Below are 25232 nucleotides of genomic sequence, written 5' to 3'. Positions count from 1 at the left end.
CCTAATTAGCATAGAACGAGCAGAGCGATACATTTCCGTGACCATAGCACACCGATCGTGCTTGCGACCGAAACGCAAGTCACATGCAGAAAATTAATAATTCTGGGGTTTTACGTACCAAAACCACAATATGATTATGAGGCACGCCTAGTGGGGGCCAGGTTAATTTTGCATGTGCACCCAATGTGCACGGTAGACGAGCGTTTTTTGCATTTTGCCCCTGTCGAAATGTGGCCACCGCGGCCAGGATTCGATCCCTCGGGCTTAGCAGCGCAATGCCACTCCACCACCCACACTGGGTAGCAAGTCATATACGGAAAGCACAAAAGTGCATTAACACGCGATCTGAGATAACCTTTCGTCCACAAGTTGTATTTGTAATATATGACGTAGTCATTCTGTTGAAAGTGTCTTGGATCAAAAGCAACTACACCGCTAAACGCACGGAGCAAGACTTCATGGCCGCACTACAATTGTGTCGCTTTCACAGTGTTGCCTGCAAAGTATGCAACGGAGTATGTAACTTCATGAGGCACCAACTGGAACTTGAGAAAGTCTCTCAATCCTCATTTTTGTTCTCAGACTGCAGTGTAGAAAGTGCTGCCACATTCTTGACTTCCAGCTACGAAGGCAGAAGCTGAAACAATTCTGAGTGACAGATCGAATGGCAGTGGCCTCGGATCAAAGAACAGCGTGGCTTTGCAAAGCGAGGAGCGGCTCGTCAATCAAGGGACTTTATTCAAAACTAAAGTGTGCCTCCCTCTTCGACTAACGAGGTGCTGGGGAATAACATGACATCGAGAAGACACGTACACCGGAGATCTTTTTATTTCATTACATTTGAGGCAAGAGCATTCAAAAAAGTAAATCACATTTCTGTGCGCATGCTTATTGTTTAGTGCATGTGTAGACAACTGAACAGGAAGGTCCGAAGTTGCTTTAGTATTTGAGTAACATTGCATAAGTAGTTCTATAAACAATGTGCCAGGCATTGTGTGCGCCTGACGGTTCTAGCGACAGAGAACCTAACAATATGCGCTGCTGTCTCTAAACAAAATAGTAAAAGAACAGTATCAGAACAATAGGGAGAAGACACAAACACTATATTTTACAAGGCATATTTCAACTAAATACACACTTCCTGCAAGAGCAGCGAAATGTGATGTGCAAACAGTCGTGACAAACGCCAAACCCCCACATTCAGCACACAATATTAGCTGTTAAAATATCACATCCCATACACACACACCCACGCTTCAATGTTCACTTTGCAATGTGCTTTGTCTCTCTCCGAGAAGCATGGCTGTGGTTCAAGAAAAAGAAGACCAAAGTGCTCGTGCAATCTTCACCCGAACAGCAGTCACACTGGCTCGGAGGATGGATTACGAAATTCCTAGTTGTCTTTCTTGCTTGTTGGCTCGCCACCTGCAGCCTAAAAACGCATGGGAAACAATGTTATCACAAACGTGATAAAAGCAAGTCAGACAAAACGTGGGAAAGGATCAGTACAAAAAACTACTTTGTATAGCAGGTAACTGATGGCTTAAACTGTACTGGAACCAAGACGAAAGGTTGCAGACAAGAGGGATCAGTGTCCTCTTCCTTCAAGATAAACTCTGAAGATTTGGCATATATACCAGTCCATGTTCATTATTTTTTACAGATTCATGCATCAGATTAAACTAACACTTGATTAAAAAGCTTTCTCAACCTTGCATACAGAGAAAACACACATAAACACATATATATATATATATATATATATATATATATAAAGGACGAGTTCATCTTTATTAGCAGCCACAATGCTAACTAAACAAAAACATTATTGGTTGAGATCATGGTTTTCAGTGCAGCAAGGATACGAAAGCAATGGCAATGGAAGATACAAAACAAAATTGTCTCGGGAGCTTTCCCTCGTGCTAGCAATTGCGCAATGTTGCTTTTCTATAAATTTTAACGTTGTATGCAGATATTTGTGCCAGTTAGACATACATTATGTAGTTCCCAAGAGGGTGGATTATATGTGCAAGCGCTATACAGCAATTACAGAGTGTTTCAGCTAACTCATGCCAAGCTTTAAAAAAAAACCCACATGTGCATTACGAGAATGCAACCAACTTAGTATTGTTCACTGTCCTCTTGACAACTCAGTATTTTTTTACTATCAGCTTAGGTAATTATTTATCAAATATTAAATCACGAACTTGCTATTGTAGTATTGATTTAAATACAAAATCTTTACTGGAGAAGTTTAGAGCGTATAGACAAATGTTCAAATAATTAGTTTCTGTGATGATAGCTGCTGTGGTTTTAATTTTTCAGGGCTGCAAAGAAAGCACACGACATTTGAAAAAGTACCACATGACTAGGCAGCAGTGTGCAACTAGGTAGGCAACTAGGTGCGCAGCGACATTAATGCTCTAAAACATGCTACAATCGAATGATTGATGCTGCACGCAAACCAAAGGCATGCATATGCCGCATGAAAAAATTACAGCTGACAGCGACCACCGCTGTCTCCGATACACCGCCATCGGCCGCCAAGACCTCCTCTCCCTTTACACTGTCCTTCAGAGGCAGAAACACTCCCAGAGCTTTGAGAATTACCATGTGCTATTTATCGTATTTCCCATGGCTAAATTCGCGTCGTGGCTTCAATAGATATCTTAGCAAATGTGGAAGCCAAGACCACTGCAGTCGATGCATCTCCGTTGCTCATGGCATGTTTGTGCCTTCGGTAAGCGCGCAGAATCAATAACGTGTTTGTGCCATGTTTGAGGGCATTAATGTCGCTGCGCCCGAACGCCTAGTCATGCGTTACTTTTTCAAATCTCGCACGTTTTCTTTTCAGCTCGGAAAAATTAATACCACAGAAGCTATCGCCACGGAAAAAAATTCGGATATTTGTCAATAGGCTCTTAAACATTTGTTTCTCAAACTTTTCCCTTTTAGTAGTACTAAACCTACCATGACCCCCGTTTATAAGCCTTCTGAAATTTTTTTTCATTGAGAGATACATTTAGATTTTAATTTAGTTAAAATACATTAACCACAGCAGAGAGGGAGCTACCAAAAATATTTGTTAGTTATTTTAACAATTGATTAAATCACTTATTTTAATGAGAAGAATGTTCTTACTTTCTGGATACAATAATATCTGCTGAACCCCAATTCTACAGTTTCGTTGAGACAAAAGTGGCTGCGGTTTGGAGGTCGTGCTCGGTGAAGTTTTCTCTGTGGTGACAGATGGTTTATATCGCCATTTGTCTTGCCGTTTCACCGTCCATCTTGTGGCCAAAACTAATATTAACTCTGCATAATAAACATCATTCCGGGAGTGAAATATAGGCTTATAGGAGGCCTGTTAGAAAAGTATCAGACATTTTTTTTTCTGCGAACACCTGATCAATATGAATAAGCGCGCTTGCATCAGCCGACCTTGAACCTTCGTGCGCATGCGCAAATTTTTTCCCACCTGCCGATAGCGTCAGTCACTGGGACGCAGTGTTTGAGTGAGGTAGTGCGCAGTTCTCTCGTCGGTCTTTTTATTGCAAGGAAAATTACGGAGCGACTGGAGCAGCGCTACTGCATCAAATTTTGCCAGAAACTGGGCGACAGCCAAGTGGAAACCATTCGGAAAATTCAGACGGCTTTCAGTGACGATGCTATGAGAAGCACACAGATTAAGGAGTGGTACAACCGGTTTAAAGAGGGCCGCACATCGGTGGAGAGCAAGCCACGCTCCGGTCGGCCATCAACATGCCAAAACGATCAGGTGATTGCCGAAGCGAACGCTGTGGTGATGCGGGACCATCGTGTGACTATCCGAGAAATTGGGGAAGAGGTGGGCATCAGCACTTTTTCTGCACATTCCATTATGACCGAAGATTTGGCCATGAAGAGAGTTGCGGCAAAATTCGTGCCGAAGCTGCTCACAGTGGAGCAAAAGCAACTTCGTGTTGAAGTCTCACAGGACATGCTGGATTCCACAAACAGTGACCCCGACTTCATGAACACCATAATCACTGGTGACGAGTACGACCCGGAAACCAAATCCCAGTCACAGTGGAAGCATTCCAAGTCACCAAGACCAAAGAGCCCGCAAAGTGCGCAGCAATGTCAAAGTGATGATGACAGCTTTCTTTGACTCCCACGGTGTAGTACACTACGAGTAAGTACGTACCACAGGGTCAAACAATCACGAAAGAGTACTACATGGATGTCCTCTGTCGCCTACGTGATGCTGTGTGGCGCAAGAGACCGGAGTTGTGGTCAACAGGAATTTGGTGCATCCATCACGAGAATGCTCCTGCACATTCCTCGCACTTGATTCAGACTTTTTTTGGCAAAAAACCAGACTCCTGTAGTTCAACAGGCTTCTTACTCTCCTGATATGGCCCCCTGCGACTTCTGGCTTTTTCCCAAAATCAAGAGGCCATTGAAAGAAGCACGATTTCAGAACGGCGTTGAATGAGTATGGGCATAAAGAATGAAAATTCATCTCTGTTCTGGCAAGCAGAAGTAGCTGGACCTTCCATGAACCCCGGGAAAGGCTTGTGACCCATTTGGTTGTCATGACCCACAGTTTGAGAAGCACGACTCTACATCTCTATTCAAGATTTTGCATTTAAAGTGGCCTGGAACCACTTTTTATCAAAGTGTAGAAAGGCATTTGAAGTGAAAATAGACCATTTCAGAAATACTTTGCCGCAAAAAGTACTTCAACGCGTTCAGCAGAAGCGGAGTTATTGGCAACCAAACACAGCCTCCGCTGTGCTCTGCGAAGGCTACGGCAGAGTGGGGCATGGCCACAACGCTCCGCCTTCGAAATGTCACCGTGGCACGCAGTTCAAATTTCATGTTGGATGTTAACATAGACGCCACGACTTCCAATTTTGGTGCCTACAACGCACTAAAAATAAGCCAAATGCGATTGTCCTTGGCAAGCCGCAGTGCGCTTAGCCAGTGGACTCGTGGCGGCACCCCGCAGTGGCCTCGCTATCTACGCTGCGTAGCTGACCGCAGCTACCAATAGCAGCCGCATATGGGAATCTGCTTTATTACGAAATAAAGCATCCAGAAAAGAGTGAACATGGCTTCTAGAGTGGTTGAGAGAAAGGCGACTTTGCACTCCGCCTGCGAGCTGCACGCATCGCGTACGACAGCAAAACTTGGCCGAGATGTTCACAGCAGCGTATGCTACCTGCGGACTATGCTATTTCACGAAGCCTTAGGGGTGGTTCAGGGCCCCTTTAAAGCAATATATGAAAAGTTGGATAATTAGTTATTGTTAATTTGTTACCTAAACTCATAGTAAAAAATGCCCCGAGTTGCTGAAGAGGGCATGAACAATATTAAGTTGGTTGCATTCTCGTAACACACACAACACGAGTTAGCTGACACATTCTGTAGAGTACACTTTATTAATTGTTCTCTGATCTTCCTGCAATCAGGAAACTGCTTTGGAAACACTCCTCCACAAAAGTGCCTTCAAATAGACGCTGCAGCAAAACCGAGAGACTAGATTTTTCCACTTTAAGTAGATAAGTGCCATATCCTGCTTTGGCAACTGAGAAGCATTGGATTATTAAAAGCTTAATTTTGTTTGCACAATGTGGTTATAAGAACACCATTTTCATGACCCTTCAAAACTGTTTACACATGTTCCTGCGACGACTGTCTCAAATGATTAAATACGGGGGATACAAAATGATAATCTTTAGTACTGATCAAGCTTCAAAGCAGTGGTGGACATAAATATTTCAGCGATAATTGCCAATACAACTGATTTTCGAGAAATCAGTACTCAATATCTCGCTATGTATCACCGAACATGCCAAGCTGCGTGGGTTTATCTCACATCGGAGACTGTAGCACCACCCTTTGCTAGTCCTGGCTGCTGAGACTATACCGTAACCTGAACCAAACCACAACCCGGACGTAACCAGACCACCTGCAGCTGCACTATCAGCATGCTTCATGTACAACTGAATAAAAGAGCTTTCTAAAGGGCATAGCAAGTCTTTAGTAAAGTGTATCAACGTTCAGGTTTGTGTGTTTCCATTCTGTGGAAACATGTAGCACGGAAAACTTAGCAGAAACAGGAATGCACTTTGCTGCACGTTTTTTGCATAGCACTAGGCAAAAGGCTTCTAGCAAAAGGTTATGCTTTGAGTATTGGCCTACTTTAAAATTCTGTAATTACATCATGTCTGCCACTGTTATGAGGTCAGTGAGTAACAACTATTGTCTCCCTTGTTTATTAAGCCTAGACATTTAACACACAGTGGCTGTAAGTAGTGCTGGATAACACTCCCAGGGCTAGATTTAGTAAATGCACATGAATACCCAAGAAAGTGGACGGTGAGACGGCCGCTGCCATAGCTCAATTTTGGTACAGCATCTCGAGTGTTGTGCAGAGGTTGCAGATTTGGCTACCACAGGCTGCCAGTTGTCCTTTACTCCACTCATTTGCCTATTCCTTGTTAAACCCACATTTCAATTAAAAATGATTCATTTTCTCTACATTTTCCTTGACTTCACTGTCTGTTGGATTTGAATGGTTGTTACTAATAACAAGAACAAGCCCGTCAGTTCCAGATTCTTCTCACGACACATCTTTAGAATGACAAAGCTGAACAAGCCGGCAGGGATTCATGTTCTAAAAAGGCAGGCGCACAAGATATAGACACGAGAGGAATGAAGAGGACAACACAAACACCGACAATCAGTTGAATGGTCGCACAGTGGCAGAAAAGAAGACAAAACATACCTGCGCATGCTCATCAGAAGACAACCTATCACTCATGCACACATTGCTTTGCCAACTATCTCATATTTACCGGGACAGTCCTGGTTCTGGAGCACGGTGTAAGATATATACTCTTTAGGTGAGGACACTCGCCAGACTCGATCGACCAGATAAAGTAGTAAAGGCGCGCGCCGATCGGCCCGGTGACGGCAGCGGATACCTATCGGCAGTATGACGCAACTTGAACACAGAAAGCTTTTTATTGGTTTAATCTCCCGTTGTTATAGCAACCGGCGGTTCGCGGGAAATCCGAAAAGATTGAGTGGCGCACGAAAGTAGGTCACAGAAGAGAGGGCCTGCGCGCGTTCCTTGTCGGCGCACGCCCTCGCCTGCGTTCTAACTGAAGTTGCGTCGTTCCGCCGATAGGTGTCCGCTGCCGTCACCGCCCCGATAGACGCGCAGCCTTGCTACCTTATCTGGTCGATCGCGTCTAGCAAGCAAGCCGAGAAGTGTCCCCACCTAAAGAGTATATATCTTACACCGTGCTCTAGAGTAAAAGTCCCCAGTCAGAATGGCCAATATCACGACTTTCGCTTTTTTTCTAGTGAATAACGAGGTGGGGTGATGAAGTTAGGAAATTTGCAGGCGCAATTTGGAATCGGCTAGCACAAGAAGGATTATTGGAGATTGCAGGGAGAGGCCTTCATCCTGCAATGGAAATAAATATAGGCTGATGATGATGAACAATCAATAAACCAGGGTCCGTATTCACAGAAATGTTATTATGCTAGAGCTATTTGTAAGTACGGATGCTAGCTAATCATGAGGTTGGACATATCATTAGCGAAAGCACCCAGCCAACGCCTAACAACACTTACAAATGAAAAGCTTTCTGAATTTGGCCCCAGATCTCTTTTTTATAATGCTTGACAGCTTGACAGCTTGCGTGACAGTTGCACATTCTCTTCAATTTGTCTTCAGTTGCATTGTCAAACAGGCGGTTTAATTTTCGTTGTGGATCTAGTTCTATTGTACACCTTACCTGCTCACAGCACCTCTATCTGTATTGGTAGCCAGTTAGTCAGGCAACTACTGCACATTTCCTGATGTAAACTGCAACGTCGTAGTACTAAAGCAATTTGTGCAACATTGCTGCACGTACAGACTAGCAGCTCCTGGCACTGACAGGGTCAGTCGTTGCTAGCCACCGAACAGGCATCTGTTCGCCATAAGAGATATCAGTTCAGGCGTGACAATTCCTCTTTATGCAAGATAATCGAGTGATTGCTTACACACATGCTTTTACCGATATGACACGCCTAAACTATAAAACGCACTTAACTATCTCCAAATATAGGAGTAGACTTGCAATTACAACATTGCATTTGATGACTAGACAGCGTTCCACTAATCACCGTCGGCATTCCCCCAACAGCGTCCATATTTTGTGTGCTTTCCTTTTCATGTTTCTCATGGTCAACTCTTTGCCTACCGTGCCCACTGGGCATCGTTAGCCTGCTATCGATAATATAGAATAAATGCTCACGGCTTATGATGAAAAAACTGTATTTACATTAGTTACAGTAATTAGATCGAATGCAGTCCATGGCGGACGCTATCTCTTCTTCTACTCTGCCGTCTTCTCCGTGCATCCACGCTCTTGCGTGCTGTGCAGTTGCCTTATTTTTCTCTAGCTCTTCAAAGAAAGATAAATATTCATTAGATGGTTTGAAACGCCGCTTTTGAGACCTTCCGTGCAGCTCACGGACACACTGCACTGTCGGACGTGAAGGAGAACTACATTTTTGTTTTCTAAGCAGTTCCGCTTTTCCCCGCCAAGCGGCGATTTTTGAACGTGCGCCGAAGTTTAGCGATTGTCAAAGTAGAAAGCAAAAATGGTCGCCCGCTATCGATGGTTGGAAACACCGCTTTCGAGACCTTCTGCCCTGCTCACGGACACACTGTGCCATCGAACGTCACGGAGGAGAACTATATTTCTGTTTTCTAAGCAGTTCACTTTTTTCCCCGGCAGGCGTTAATTTTTGAACGCGCCCCGAAATTTTGCGGTCGTCAAAGTAGAAAGTAAAAATGGCCATCTCCTGAGAGCGGTGCGCATGCTTCGAAAGATCGCAGATCTCATGATTCTGCTGCGTCTGCGGCTGATTTTATTGATGGATCGAGCAGCAGCGAGTCTGAGGATGCTGCCTTTTCATCGGACTGACACTGAGAGCGACAACGCAAACCAGCCCGGAACATCGGCGGCCACAGCCCGGCGCACCCAACTGTAGTGCTTGCAGTTAAATTTTTGTAAAGGAATACCTGTTCAATGAAAATTTTAGATTTTTTTCGGAGATGGTGCCTATTAGACAGCAATACAGTTTTGTTACATTTTTTTTCGTAGTAGATACAAGCATGTCTTTACAAACTTTGTTCAATTTTATCCCGCAATCTTAAATCTGGCAATTTATATCCTTTTTATAACATACATCTCGTTAATAAAATATTTAAGCGTGAAAAGCGCATTTATTCTGGTTTTTGTTTATGTATTACATAAAATATTGAGTTCAGCAGTTCCTTCAGAAAAAAAAAAAAAAATCTGGTGTGGTTGGACCCACGCAAACAAGAATCAAGACTCCGCCAGGCTACAAGAAGCACTACGCAGCACGGACCTGGCGGAACAGCTCTGGGCCATCCAGCGAGCCCACGATGTGGCCAGGGAGCTAAAACTCCCGGTCCCAACGTGGAAGTAGCCCGCTCTATGGGGCCTTGAGCCCTGTAGCCCGTAGGACCTTACAATAAAGCTATCCCATCCATCCATCCATCCAACAAGCACCTGGTAGGAAAAGAATTGAGTGATCGCAACACTAGCATACCTGTGCCTTGGAGTGTTCCTCACACAGCCGGTCATACTCCTTGCTCAAGTTCTCCGCCTGCAGCTTCAAGGCATCCCTGTCCTTGGTCAGGTGGGTCACTTCTGCAGAAGTGAAAACAATAGTGGCTTTTATCCAGTGAGCAAGACTGCGCCATGCCCGCCGAATGAGCTCGGCTTCCCAGTACATGCTGGTAAAAGAAAGTGCACAACACGTCACCTTTGCGGGCGTTCTCCAGCTCGGTCTTGAGTTCTTTGATGTCCCTCTCCAGGGTTTCAGTCTTGCTGTTACCCTCGTTCTGCTTCGCGTTATCGCTCTTCTGCAACGAAGAAGCACAAAGAAAGAAAAATAACAGATATGGTGTTAACCGTCTGTTTCCCACAAACATGCCACGCACTAATGCAGATGTTGGCGTCGGTTTTCTTTCATTGAATTGAGGAAGACCAAATTTAATGTTCCTAAATGTGTGGAAGTGTTGTATGCACTGCTCTCGAAGCTGCCTTCTACACTTGGCCCCACAAGGCCTGTAATATGGTTGCAACAAACTTACAGTGATGGCCACAATTGTTGCTGCAGGCTAACAAAAAACTTTAATACTGTGAGTGCACGAGAGACAATGAACATAGCCAGCAGCACAAATTGCATATACATGCACCCACCATCTTTTTTGGCGTACAGTCGATGTAAAAAGTTTAATGAGGCAGTAACCTTGAGAAAAAGCTGAATATCTGCCAAGCTCAGGCAAGCAATCAGGAGTTCAGATATGCTACCTATACGTGCTAGTGTACATGACCAATATAGTGTTGTGCAGTTTTACTAGCTGCAAGCAAAAACTGGGCTTAAATTTGCCATTTCTGTGGAACCTGCATACTGCAGACTTTTGACGCCCACTGCACATTAGGCGAGAAATCACACAGCAAAACCTGTACAACCTTCTATTCATTATTGAGGGCGAGAGCCAATCGCAGACTATGGAGTAGCTTTAAGGTCATGCAGTGTGCACAATAACAAGCAAAAGTTCGCAGACCACAGCGCCAGCGAAAGATTCAAATTTCTTATAGCATAGCTCTTGCAAAGTGGAATTGCTTCAATACACAGCAATTGTCGAACATGCACTTGTAGGTTGTGCCACTTGATTTGAGCTGGCACGTACAGGCTGCGTAGAAAAAAATGTTTCTGTGGAGCCATCGTTATCGAAACTTTCGCCTCCAACTGTACATGGCACACAGCACCTCACGGGGTTGTATCCTTGATTGATTACACTTTTAGGGATATCACTGTAAATGTGACGTGATTGACCAAGCCGGTGTAATCAAACATTACAAAACAATTCGCACACGACTGTTCAGCACTATTTTCGTTAGTGTAACTCAAATGTAGTAGCAGGATGCTCGAGACTCCAGTAAGGTCTCATGCTTCACATTACTAAGTAACATGAAAATGACTGTTAAGGTTAGGGTTCTATATACTGCACTGCCGCATGGGGAGTGCGTTACCTTCAAAAGGCTCAAAGGGTCCCTGACAGAGGGTATCTCTCAAGGAATGCTTTCTCACAAGAATTTCGTGTCAGTGCACTATAATAACACATGTACAAGTGGTTAAGCATTAGCCTCCCCTCAAGCCGTGGTGAGCCCCCTAAACTTTTACAACATGCGGCCATCACAATGTCCCGCCTCCTTCAAGCGGTGATGCAGATATTGTCTACTTCCGGTTGATTTGAACCAAGTGTGTTCCCACATGTCTTTCCTACGCAGTTTTTCTTGCTAAGCCAGGACTACATGAAGTGAAACACAAAGACTTTCTGGGCAAATTATATACAAGCTTGGCTCTTACAATTATATACAACCATTGCTAAAAGCACTTTTCTTTTCAGAACTGCAGGTGATCGCTGTGTTGACCAAGGAGGTTGGTGTTGACATTGACATGCAGCGTTTTCATCTTCTACAGTACGCAGTCGCTGCAGTTTACTCCCTGCACACACCTGCAGTGCAAGACTAGCGTAATACAGCGCTGGTAGCATTGATGTTCCTGCCACCAAAGAAGATCAGTGCTCCTATTTTTATGTGAGAACCCCTCCGCATCCCATCGGCTGCCATGGCCAGAGCTGTGGCAGACGATCCGCATTTTCAGGCGAAAGTGGGCCATTGGTTTGAAGAAACATCTAGATTTATTGCATTTGGTGTCCTTATTATAAGGATACACAAATTACTGTGCATACGTATGTTGTTAAAAATAAAGTTAATTCAGCGGCATGTTTCAAGTGTTCCCAATGATGTAACGTGGGCAGCCAATCGATCACTCACCCGAGTGACATCACTCACCCACGCTATGTAGCGGGGGAAGGGGCGGTGGAAAATGAAGAGGACCGGTGCCGCTGTGATTCGTAGCAATTCACATTTTAAAAACCTAATAATAAATGACACGCATTACACAGAGCACTTACATCTGTCTCGTAATGATCGGAAGGACCTACCGTACCGACTCACCATATTTGTACACGACCGTCAAAATTGATTCAGGGTCCCTTTAAGAATTAAATTGTGGTATTTGTCCTGAAGCAACTCGCAGACTGTAAGAGACATCGCAGTGGGAGGTCGTGGAATAATTTTGACCATCTAAAATTTTTTAGATGCAGTTAGCGCACTGTACATGAGTATTTTTACATTCCACTTTTGTCAGAGTACTGCCACAGCTACAGAGAATCCAACCTGCCACCTCATGTTCAGCAGTTTCAAAAAGATTTGGAGGGCGCTTCAGCTTCGCCTTTAAGAGTGTAACGCGACAGCATTCAAAGATTCCCGACTGCTTCTCACACTTCCGGGCGACTGCAGCTTATGTAACCGTAATGTTTACCGGGAAATGGTGGTGACGAACGCTATGTATGAAGGCAAGCTTTCTGGTAGAAACGCGGCCTCTTGCGTGAGCTGATCTTCTGTTATTGTTTCGCACTTGTCATATTTCAGACTGAGACGATTTAACATAAAAGGCATGCGCTGTCAGTGTTTTGTTTCATGACACTTGTTTATGGGCTGTCATTCTAAAAATTCCGAGAAACAACTTTGTAAAGAATGTAAGACGACAAGGTATGAGCAACCTTAGTGATAGAAGAACTTCAATGCCGCGTACAATATAGTCGGCATTTTTCACTCACGGGATGCCAACACCCACACCGAATTTTCTTCAACACGGGGCCCTCAACACTATCACATTATAAGCTTGGGGTATATTGAGGTCGAGCACTCAAAAGGGTCACACACGCTGTCCATGAGCGCCATGGGATTAAATTATGGGGTTTTACGTGCCAAAACCACGATCTGATTATGAGGCAGGCCATAGTGGGGGACTTCGGAAATTTGGACCACCTGGGGTTCTTTAACGTGCACCTAAATCTAAGTACATGGGTGTTTGCATATTTCACCCCCATCGAAATGCGGTCGCCGTGGCCGCGATTCGATGAGCGCCGTGGGATAACATTTTCGAGACCACTGGTCTAGAAATATTTGCAAGTCAACACCTAACAATATCACATGACCCATCGAGCAACACAGCCTTGTGCTCAACATTCAGCTACTCCACCACCTTCACAAAGTCTTATTTCCAAGATGCACAACTCCTGCATCCAAAGGGGGATTTGCATGAGGGAGAGTTCCGCACCCCTGCTGCAAGAAAAGCATAACATGCTTCCCTCGAACGCTTCCTTGCAACACGCAAGGGAAGATTCCCCACTTTGGTCACGAGACACGGCCACATGCAACTCCCTGTGTAGAAGGGGAGCCATCATGCCCCCCACAGCAGCGAACGAATTAGCTGACAAGCCTTTGTAGGTGCATCTGCTAGGCAAAAACAGACAACTTTACTGCTTACAGGGAGACAGAGTGGCTTTCCGGAAACAACCTCCTGGATGATGAATGATCAACAGCTGAGCTAGATAACAACTGGTGGATAGCCTCTGGATCTGCTAGTGCACTTATCATTAAATGCAGCTACTGTGGCTGGGAATCAAATCCCCGACCTCGCATCAGCAGCGGATTGCTATAGCCACTGTGGCCAAGCTACAGAGCAAAATAAGCAGGACTGTGTCTACTTACTGCAGCACCATCAGCTTGCAGCTGCAAAATAAAGAGGATGTGACAAGCAATACAAAGTAATGCTTGCAGTTTTAAAAAGTTTAAATAGAGACAACTGCATGGGCTTTCAGCAATGGTATTTCTTTAAATATTGAACAACTTGGCACATGAAATCATCCCTGCAAGATGTACCTAAGGCAAGTAATGTGCTGCTCAACAAGCTTTTTGAGACAATGAGATTGCCTGTTAATGTTAATTCTGCGCAAGAAAGAAATGACAGAAGTGTTATTGACATCAAGCCACATAAAGCAGGACATCTGACGACATGACTTATATGCGCCACGATATGCAATCAACTGCAATACAGTGTTTTGAGCTCTAAAAAAAATTAAATAAAAAAAAAAAGCCCTAAACTAATTACGAATCAATTTAAATTGTGGGGTTTTCTATTTCAAAGCAATCCACAGCCAACGAGACATGTCGCAGTGGATGACTCTGAATTATTTCCGACTGCCTGCGGTCCTTTAGTGTGTGCCTAAATCCAAGCAGGGTGTTGAACCAAACCGGAACTTATTGGAGGAATCGTTTTGAACCAATTCGACAAACAGTTCATAAGGCCCTGTGGACCACTGTTGTCGTAGTGATGTTTCTATAGATCTAGCAACCTGTCTAACGGTGAATTTTTCTATTAAGGCGAATTTTTTGTATCAACATGACAGAACAATTGGTGACATTTAAGCAACATTGAAATTGGGAAAGTTTTGAAAGTCATTTTCTATAAAATGCACTTTATCATTAAAGAGCTACATGTAAACGGCCGAAATTGGCTGTACGATGCGTGGGCTTTGTGACTATGATGAAAGAATGGTTGCTTTCACATTGGTGGTTTTCATTCACACTGTGCTTCACAGCACAGTGGGCTTCACAGCACAGTGGGCTTCACAGGGTTCACATTGCACTGACAAAATGAATGTTTTTTGTTTTTTTAAGTTCCTTAAAAAGCAATTTGAAGGGACATTCAAAGCTGTAGGTTCAGCACATTCACTAAATATGTTCGATTGGTGAACATTTGCAAGCATAGCGGTAAATAAGTTTGGCAAAACATACTGCAGTAAATTTTATGGGGAGATTTAGATTGCAGTAGGTGAATAAGATGGATCGACTTTAGAAAGGTGTAGGTATCGGAACGGCTCGTTCACGCTAGTCTGAACAGACTGCTTCTTTTTCTCACTGCTAATGGACAAATCAGTATCGCATGGACCTTTCATTTATATGAAAGGGCGGAAGCACAGTATTTGACCTGTATACATGTCACGTAATTGTCACTATCGGTGTTAACATGCAGCCAAGCATGTGTCGCAGAATTTAGTTCTACTTTCAAGATCGCCAATGACTACAGAATTTTCAGGGGTAATGTGGACCAAGTGTTTTTCCTGCTGGGAAAATCAGATAACTTGTGTTCATTGGAATCCTGCTGCATTTGTAACCTCACAATCTGAAGGCAAACGCAGAATTTTCGCTGGCATCATACATTGTTATGCAAGTATATCAGCAAAGCAAAAGTCCTGTTCATATTGCGGATAAATTCACTACTTATTTCTCACCTGCATGGACATTAGACAAATGCGAAATGTTTGGGCAGATAACTTATGCTAAGTTAGGCCTATAGGATTATAGCGTTCCAAAACACCTACGTTACTTAAAGTTCACTCAAGTGTTCCAGTGACAATTTAGCAAAATTGGAGCAAAATTTAGCTACCTTTTTGTCTCACTTTAGCAACACACCAAAAAAAAAATTGATAACACTGCTATGGACCCTCTGTTAAAGCACGTCAGACAGAAAATGCTGGCTAAAGGCTCTAAGCCTCCCGTCATCAATGACTCCCACGCTACAGGCAAGACTCAAGTAACTTCTAAACTTAGTTCTGACACTCAGGTTGCAAATGTTTTTGCAACCAACACAGGTTGGAATGCGCTTTAATTCAAACAATTATGCAACTTGAAATAATGGAACTTGCATGGGTGCACCGTTAAGAGTTCCGTTGCCAGTTGTGCAGAACAATACATCCTTGTATGGGTAACACCTGGCACACAGGACTGTGGTGTTACCAAACCTAGTATATTATTCCCTCACTGGTGCCACATCCTCAATGGGTGAGCTGCACGCAGATGTATGGCAGCTTACAGGCGTAAAAATGAAATTAAATCTGTTCTCGATGCATTGGGCACTGTGGGCCATTGAAAACAAATCAGAGTATGCCTGCGGACCTGCAGTCACAGTGTATTCAATTGGGTGCGTAATACTGAAGACACCAGAGGTACATCGGTCTGCATCACGTAAGAGTAGAAATAAACCACTACCTGTTGCTCAAATAAATTTGTGGGTGAGGCCGAAAAACGTTTTCTAAAATTTTTCTGGTTCTCCTCAATGTCGAACCATTATGTTTTTGCTCCGGAGCTGAACCTGAACCGGAAAATATTCAGAAGGCTGAACCTCAACCCGAACTAAACCCGAAAACTTTCTGGCTGCCATGGCTGGGGATCGTACCCGCAACCTTGTGCTACTTGTGCTAGGAAGCAAAAAAAAACCATACCCACTGAGCCATCACGGTGACTGCAAGGTATATCCAATGCATGTAATGTACTGCTAAACACACTTTCAGAGACAAGAATACTACATGTTAACGCTAATCTTTAATGATAAAAAAATGTGAGTAGTATTATACTGCAACCCAACCATATACAAAAGGACATCTAACAACAGCCCGTATATGTGTCACATTGCAATTAACAGATGTGACATTAATGTTTTGAGCTTAACAAAGCAATAACATTGCAGTTTTTCTGTTTTGTTTGTTTGAGTTTCATGAAAAATTGGCCGGCCTCAACAAATTAAACTGCATTAAACAATACAATTTTTGAAGGAATATTGTCCAGGTTTCCTGTGGCTTTCTTTAAGGTTGGTGGCTATGTTCGAGGGTCTAAAACAAATTGTACTCATGGAAAAAAAAAAAGAAAGAAGATCCCTTTGTGAACCTCATTCAACAGTCGAGGCAAGTTTATCACAATGTTTCATGTAGTCTTTAGTGCTCATGCAAACGTAAGTCACAACAAAGCAACAAACCTTGAGGAGGTTCTGGGCAGCTTCAGTGGCAGACTGCGCCTGCTTCATGGATGCTTCGTTGACAGCCAACAGGACAGCCTGGGCACTGATTAGTGTCACCAGCCTACGGATTACCCTGGAGGACAAGTAGGTCGTATTCAGCAAAGTACAGGCAGGGCTGGAGAAGCACCTCTTAAACATGTTTTGCTAATATTGTTGCATGCTTCTACTGCAAGTGTGATGCCACGAAATACGTAAACCATACTTATACAGTTATATAATGATGGTTAAACGAGGGGGACTGCTAGTACTCAACTAATAATGCGGTGTTTTATGCCCCAAGGTCAGATTTGGATAGGAGAGGCGCCATATTTAGAAAGACAGCACAAACAAATGAGACAAGGAAGAGAGAGACAGACACAGCACTGTGCCTCTTTGCCATGTCCCGTTAGTTCGTGCCGTTTTCGTTCAAAATATCATGTACCACTTTGCCCAAAAGCAAACTCTCTTGAGGGACGTCGTATTAAAAAACTCCGGATTAATTTACACTAACTGGCTTTCAACCTCACACTACGCATTGATAAATGACTGTGTGTGTTTAGAATGGGAGCTTCCATTTAATGCTAGCAGCACACACACAGAATGTACCCATTAGATGCATCCAAAGTGCAGCCATGGCAACTGTGAATCTAACCCCCAACATCAACCTCAGCAGGAGAACAATGCAAGTGCTCCGCATGTTAAGGGGGGAGAGGTGCTGTTGGCTGCTTGCATGCAAGCGAACTGCCTGACAGAATGTCTGCAGTGACCACGTCTGTATGCCTGTCTGAATGCCTGCCGTCCTCACCAATACAAATGAGCAGTATCCCCATAAGTGAGCTGCGCACTTTCAGAACTGACGTCTCTCTGAAAACGATTGTTCAATGACAAAGCTAATTTCTTCAGTGCCTAATGAAATTAAATAAATCTGTAAAAGATAAGGGAGCAAGGAAGCCCACGAATATTAAGGCGAACTGCGCTACATGAGCCCTCGTAACTCGTATGACATGCCAGAAATGTCTAACAGCACCAGTAGCAGACTAGAGAGCACTGACTAAAAGCATCAGAGCTGCAGCAGAAGAGAGTCCAAACGACGACAAGTGAGGCAACTCACAACCACAGGAAGAGGGCGAAGCCAGCAATGTAGAAGTTACGCTGGGCTCGGAACATTTTCATGCTCTGCTGCATCTCCACGTCGAGGTTTCCGTGGTGGTGGTACTCTGACTGCGCCTCTTCGCGGTGGGCACCGTACTTGCGCATCTCCCGGACAGGAATCTGCAACAGAAAGCGGCCCTGAACATCTACGGATCTTACAAAATTTGGGACAATGTATGTAGCATGAGTTGACCACAGAGTGCCTGCAATAACATATTCTAGCTGCATCAGAAACGTGCCTTTGATGTTTACAGGTACGCTGGAAATTCAGTTAACTTGCTGACTAGTGTGCAGGGGGGCACCGTATCGAGAAATTACACGGGCGGGCCACCCTACACGTTTGCGTCTATGAGCAAAACAGCGTTCCTGACACAGTGCCAGGACACTGTGCCAGGAACGCTCTCGCTCGTAGATGTTAATTCGTCTAGTGCCAGATCATGCGAAATTTCAAGAGATATTTAGGTCATCATTTCTTTTACAGAAATTGTTGAAAAATGCGAAATCAGAAACAGAACTGAAGTACCACGTTTACAACTCTGTAGTAATAAATACTGATATCACAATTCTGGAAACCGCACATATTAAGTAATCTAAAGCGGGCAAGATTGATGTATTATACAGCACTCTGAAATATATCACTAATTTGCAAGGTTTACAGAACTGTTTTTTGGTGCAGAGTTATGGACTTGTACACATTTTGCTCTAATATATTAAGCTTACCAATTTTTGGCAATCTTTATAAACAATTCCAGGCCCCTAAATGAAAATTACATTTCCCGGAGTCACTAGAAGCTATTTCCTCAAATGCAACAATTTAATTCAAATCAGTTCAGCAGTTGCCTCACAGAAGAATTTCTGCCTTTTTTACATGTATTTAAATAGGAAAATCTCAATTGGCCTGGAGCTAAAGCTTCCTCTAAAAAGTTACGATTTGTTCAATGGAAGAAAGCATTGGAAATGCGAGCCCTCACACAATTCCTGTACTAGGTTTTCAAGATCAACATTATGCTGAAATGCATAGCTTCCATGCTCAATGACAGAATGTTACTATGTTCCAGAATGACTGTTGGCCCTGGTTGAAGCAACATCTGAGCTTCAGGGTGCATTTGATTTTAATTCATAACTGACATTGTGAGCTTCAGCACATCTAATTTAGTAGCTTACACAGTGACAATAAAAAGGCTTGCAGAACTGTTGCCACTAGGCGATTATGCAACAACGGTGTACAAAGGAATGAACAGGTGATATGTACTGACTGGTAGGGGTGTTTGATAAGAAAAGCATGAAAAAGGGCTGGACAAATGGCTGGGTATGCGATTGGCAAGTGAGAACAATAGCAGTCACAAAAGAGATTATTGTGAATGTAACCATTTCTGCCATAATATGCAACAAGCTTTGTTCGTGACTGCCACTTTTTTTTTTTTATTTACTTTTCTGCAAGCCATTATAAAATGCGGAGTATGCAATCCAAAATGTGCCACTGCATACCAAAGTTTCAAGTATGTGATAATTTCAGGCAATCCAAAGTGCGGGAGTTTGTTTCATTAACTCCTTGCAACGTAACATTTTTTTTCTTTAAAAGGTAATTGAATCTCGCGATTTCGCCCATTGATGTACACGTTTAACATCGTCACCTAATTATAACAAAGTCACACAAGATTCCAAAACACACTCACCGAAGAAGAAGAGGACGAGGACAACGATCATAACTGTGAAGTAGATGTCCGCTTGGGCACCGAGGCTTTTGAGGAACCGCGACTTGAACAACTTGTTCCATCTTGAGACGGGAAAAGAAAAAAAAAATTAAAAAAGAAACCAACCGGCACACAAGCAAATGAGTTTGTGCAAAACGTAACCCGTCAGGACGTTCAACTTCAGCGAAGCCAAGAAGAAGAAAAAAATAAATATCGGCATGCATTACGGCGCAGGCCAAGCAAGGGCAACGTAAGCAGAGCGCAACTCACGTCCTAGGCGAGATGAACGGGATCATGAGAAGTAAAACGACGGCAATTTCCGCGTAGAGGAAAGCCGCTACGATTGTCCACTGGAAACTCATTGTTCTTTTGTGCACTGGAAGGAAAAATAAATGGTTTACAATTCACCCTGAACTCCTTTCCGTAATCCTAGCAAGACAGCCGGCATATGTATCACTGCGTCTCACAACACAGACATCGCAGCCGCACCCACCCACACAAAAGTAAACTATAAGCAATAATCAACCAATGATACAGTATTTAAGGTCTTGTATCTCGGTTGAAACGCCTCGACAGAGGCCTGGAGATGCGACAGTGGCACTGCCATCGAAATAAAATGGCTAAAAGGAAACTTCATGACCTAGCGTGACAGGGCACACCGGGTACTCGGAACGGGGAAAAAGACGCAGCGTAAAAAGTCCAAACGTTCCAACAAGTGCGGGCCCAGTCAACTTCTGCTGATCTCTGCGTATACGTTTCTCGACATTAGGCCAGCAAACATAAAACGTATGACGCAAATGTGCAGGGATTACAGTAATCAGGAATCCTAGAGTAAACAATCACGAATGCGGACAGCAATGGACGGTCGGTTAGCGGCAGCAGTACGAGAACACGACAGTACGGGAACACGAATGTGGACGCGTCATTACATAGGAGGCAAAGTAGAGAAAAGTAAAGGAACTCACGCTGTCTCGACGTGTACGAACGACAGCAAACTAATGATTCACACTTGCTCCGACTTCACCTCCAGACACGAACCAAAGTAGACAAAGTTCCGAGACGCACTCTTCCGCCGGTCCAAAACAGGTAATCCAACACCGAGCAGGGCTTGGACAACCGAGGAAAAGTGGCCCAGTGCATATTGCGCACGCAATCACTTAACTCGCTTGCGTCACTCATAATTTTAAAAATTAACTAGTGTCTGTAAAAAGTTGTTTTAAACTCAAGTTTATATAATGAGTGTGGTAGTTTTGTTGTTTAAATATACACTGTCGGCTTTCGCTGTCTACTAGCGTACTCTTTAGCTGCAATGAAAATATTATAATCAAAGGCCGTCCTGAAGTCGAATGGCCTACTTGTTATCGCGGCAAAGATGAATGTGCGTAATGTAGATGGGAATCGAAAAGGTAGGAATGGTATTTTTTGGTGGAAAAAAAGTATGTTATCGTAGAACCGTCAACAGTAGAGTGAGAACAGGCGAGAATAATTTACGTTCGCAGCAGACTCTGTGTGACAGATATGTATATGCGACGGGCAGAACGCCAACACTACAGAGCCATTGTACCAACACACAGCAAGATTGGATGCACTCCTCATGCTTGCAGGCCTCCCGGCAGGGGCAAGTGGCTTAAAGTTTTCAAAGTAAACGGCGTCAGAAAATACGCAAAAGTGCGATGAACACGTGAGCAGCAGACATGGCTATAGATTCGGACTGTAATTCGAACATATGAGAAAAACATAACTCTGTCATGGGGAAACTGAAGGACAAAGCCTCTGGGAGCACAACGGCGCGGGCCGCGAAAAAGGGTCAGGAACAATTTATTCGGGACGTCCTTGATAGAATATCCAAATTTGGATACGGAGGATGTTCTGTTTGACAGACGGTGCACGGATATTGGAACATGATCTGGATGTCCTACGGACGAATAGTTTTCACTGGGAAGCCAGCTACATAAATGAAGATTAGAAACCGATAACAGCTCAAATAATCTAGTGCGTAATAGAGTAGCAAGCCTTGCATACCTTTTGTAATTGTAATTTGTAAAACAAGAAAATACAAGGAAACAAAATGGAATTAGAAGTTCATAAGAATACATGACACGGCGTACAGTCGTCATCGAACGATAAGTCGCCAGTGCACTGCAGTCACTATGAGTTTTCTCAACTTTTTTTTTTCTTTTTTTTCTTAACTGTTCAACCAACGCTTTCTCGACTGTTCTCTTTGTCAGCGCTGAAGTGCCCGCATGTCTCGGTGGGGGAATTCCCGCCTCTCCTTAAAAACAAAATAAAAATAAATAATAATAATAATAAAGCGATAGGTAGGACACTAGTCAAAATAAGAACAAGAGCTTGGTGGCGCAACCCACCACTCCGTTTCAAAGGGAGCGCTCGTAGCATCCACCCATCCATCCATACTCCAGTGCCCATAGAGTTTCACTTATAGTGAGAAACTCTATGCCAGTGCCTAAACGCAACAACGGGAGCCTTGGCCCTTCGCGCCTGTCCAGCTTGCTACACGCACCCGACTGACACGCCAGGAACTAACGATCCCCGCCTCCACATAGCTCTCGATTCGACGCGCGCACCGCGTCGTTTGTCAGCTCCCCTAGCTCGCATACCTCGCAGGGGTCAACGGCGCGCCCATTCAAAAGGAACAGGTTCTCTCTACAATGCCAGAAAGCTGGTGAACGCCAAAAAGCGCTGGAATGGGACATGTCCCCGACTTTAGAGAAACGTCCACGACGATCTGTGAACGACGCTTCTCCCCAGCGCAGACTATTCTCGTAAAATGTCATGCACATACCGCAGAGGATATATATCACCGCCTTGGGCCCCTGTACTGCGCTTGTACAGTGGCCCCAAGAGCTAGGGGGCCCCAACGCTTGCGTCCCCCATCTAAAACTCTCTATTCTCTTACCGGGGGCCATGGTTGATGGATAGTTGAGGCGTACACTGCAGCGAATGCTTGTGCTTGTGTCAGCCAATCACCAAAGGGAACACGCCGGTTCTGGAGGAAGGGGTACGGTGGTAATAAGCTGTACGCCGGTCGACTGCAGAAGCGGGAGGGAGGGAGCTTTGAGCGACACGTGCTCAGAATTTCGGCGCATTTTGAAGTGCGCGTCGACTTTATTTATAATCACAGTTAAAAATAAAAAGAAAGTTTATGCTGCGACGCATGACACCCAGTCAGCAGCACATTTTGGGAACGTTCCTTTAATCCTCGTCAGCACGGAACCAGACAAAACCAAGGTCGCTCATAGCGCGAGCGTCACAAGCCGAGCGAGCCCCCCTTTCTTGCTGGTGGTGATGATGATACCACAGTTCATACATCTGCTGCGACGTTACCACTTGCTTTACTTGCAAAAGTAAACGTTGAGATTTTGAATTGACCCGTGTCCAGTTTCTCAATCCGGAACCGCCGCCTCATGGCTTTAGTAGCTTCCCGCAAAAAAAAAAAAAAAAAAAAAAAAAAAAAAAAAAGGGCGCAAGTACGATCCGGTATATTCTGAATATTGCCTAATTGTGGTCGCATTATTAAAAGAAAAGTCGCTATATTTGGCTGCTTTCAAATACGAAATAGCAAGAGAGTAAAAATCCAACAGTTTTGAGCTAGACGCCTAGGAGCTATATTATTATGTACTAAAGTTACAGCGCAAGTGGCAGTAACTGCGGCAGGTCTTTCAAAATATGGTCACAACCGAGACCCAGTTAGCAAAGACCGCGTATATTTAGCTTCTTTTTGGGCACATATTTTTAAAGCTTACATATCCACTCTATCCTCTATATATATATATATATATATATATATATATATATATATATATATATATACAAGGACCAAGCTTGTTAAATGGCACATACGACAACTTTATACGATAAGCAGAGGAGCCGCCGCGACTGCTCGAAAACTACTGAAAACGGAGTGTTCAGGCCCGCCGTCCGGAGTAGGACCCGAACCGCCCGAAACTGCTTCGAACGTTTCCCGTCGCCGGGGAAAACATTTGAGTGGGATCAACGAGAAATGCATAGCCTGCGGACGAGAGATTTTGGTTAGAAAATAACCTTGCAGGGCTGCCCAAGAGGGAGGGAGTTCTGCCCCAACCCCTTCTACGAAAAGAAGTACCTTGTAGACATTACTGTTGCGAAAACAACGCGAAAAAATTGGTCGTTTCTCGGGAGCAAAGTGAACCTGTGCAATGAACGATGACCTGCACTGCTTACTACACGCGTTAATTTGCTAGACTTTCGAAGTGGCTCTCTCGTTCTTACTGCACACTGAAAAGCCTGCACAAGATCTCGAGGGGGTGGGCACTGCAGTGCCGGACTTGGGGGCCATGGGGGCTGCAGCCCCGGGCCTCTTGCTGCCCCCGTTGTCATCGAAAACCGACGGCCGGGGCAGCTTCTTGACAGCCGTCGCGTTCGTTTCGGCGAAAGGCCCAAGCTCGGCTGCGGTCTTTTAGGTACAGGGCGTTTCGGCGAAACATATAACTCACTCTGAGCATGGCACGAAAACACCTTTACCATAAAAAAAAAAAAATCTAAATTATGTAAGCAAGGAATAAAGCTTCAGAATACAATGTCTAACCGTATAGCAACAAGCAGAATAATAACTTGTAGACGCGACAGAATCGCCAGAAGGACGTGTACGTCAGATAATAACCGTTAAATAAAACTAGAAATCACGCCAAGAAAGTAGTTTCCCGAACCGATAAAGATGATGTATATTTTATCACTAATCAGCGAACGTAACATGTGCGCTTCGAAAAAATTCAGCATCTTAAACCAGTCGTGATCATCATCATCGTCGCCATTAGGGCCCCAAGGATACAGTGTACTAGTGCCAAGGATGCAGTTAGCCCCGAGCCCCGAAATTGTTTAATCCGACACTGGGGGTGGGGCCCCTCCAGATTCGCCACTGGATCGGGTACTAAAAAGACAGGGAGGGATAGTAACAAGGATACTATTCACACCACCTTGTATATAGAATGAAATGAAACACACTAAAAAGCAAGTATACGGCCGTCATAGTGAAGAAAAATAGAAAAAAAAAAAAAAAACACCGCATATCCACGGGGTAAATGATGATGAGTCGGCGAAGCTCCGGAGGGAATCATCGGTAAACCGTGAATCTTCCGTGTAATTCGCCCAGTCTCGCCGCACTAAATCGAACGATTGACTTCCACCAATGACACGCGCCATATGTGACGTCATTCCTATTTTATAACAGCTCCCTTCATTATAATTGCACCATCTCCCGCTTAAGGGGACGCTAGCACAAACGCGTTAGACACGTGCAGTACTCTCTAGTAAGGGGGAGAGGCCACAGCGTCTTACGCAGCCGTTTACACATGCCGGAACGTGCACCGCGTTTGGAGATTGTTATAGAAACGGGTGAAAAGTTGGGTTAAGTGCAACGCGATAACTGTCTCTCAATAGAGGACACCTCAACCGCGTTGCACAGGGGGGAAGGGGGTTGAGAGTTAGAAGAGAGGGAGTGAGATTTGCCGACGCCATCACATGACTGCTGAGAGAGTATAACTAGAGTGTACT

At 44.2% G+C, this 25232-nt stretch overlaps 1 protein-coding gene and 1 long non-coding RNA gene across 2 annotated transcripts; both read right to left on the bottom strand.

The window, feature by feature from the left end:
- Positions 1-810: 810 nt before the first annotated feature.
- Positions 811-20804, bottom strand: LOC119461259 (B-cell receptor-associated protein 31-like). Its single transcript, XM_037722492.2, has 8 exons — positions 20648-20804; positions 19953-20058; positions 19665-19765; positions 17948-18134; positions 16816-16930; positions 9844-9943; positions 9628-9728; positions 811-1432 (listed from the first exon to the last, which is right to left on the bottom strand). Exons 2-8 carry the CDS (start codon positions 20042-20044, stop codon positions 1394-1396), a joined length of 735 nt encoding a protein of 244 aa, XP_037578420.1. The 5' UTR covers positions 20045-20058; positions 20648-20804; the 3' UTR covers positions 811-1393.
- On the bottom strand, positions 10315-13706 carry LOC125947438 (uncharacterized). Its single transcript, XR_007468297.1, has 2 exons — positions 11606-13706; positions 10315-11562 (listed from the first exon to the last, which is right to left on the bottom strand). It is a non-coding gene; the product is annotated as an uncharacterized LOC125947438 (long non-coding RNA).
- Positions 20805-25232: the final 4428 nt, after the last annotated feature.

Source organism: Dermacentor silvarum, chromosome 8 (genome assembly GCF_013339745.2).
Source record: "Dermacentor silvarum isolate Dsil-2018 chromosome 8, BIME_Dsil_1.4, whole genome shotgun sequence".
Lineage (NCBI taxonomy): Eukaryota > Metazoa > Arthropoda > Arachnida > Ixodida > Ixodidae > Dermacentor > Dermacentor silvarum.
Note: the sequence above shows the minus strand (reverse complement) of the source record. Positions and strands in the feature narration are given on the sequence as shown.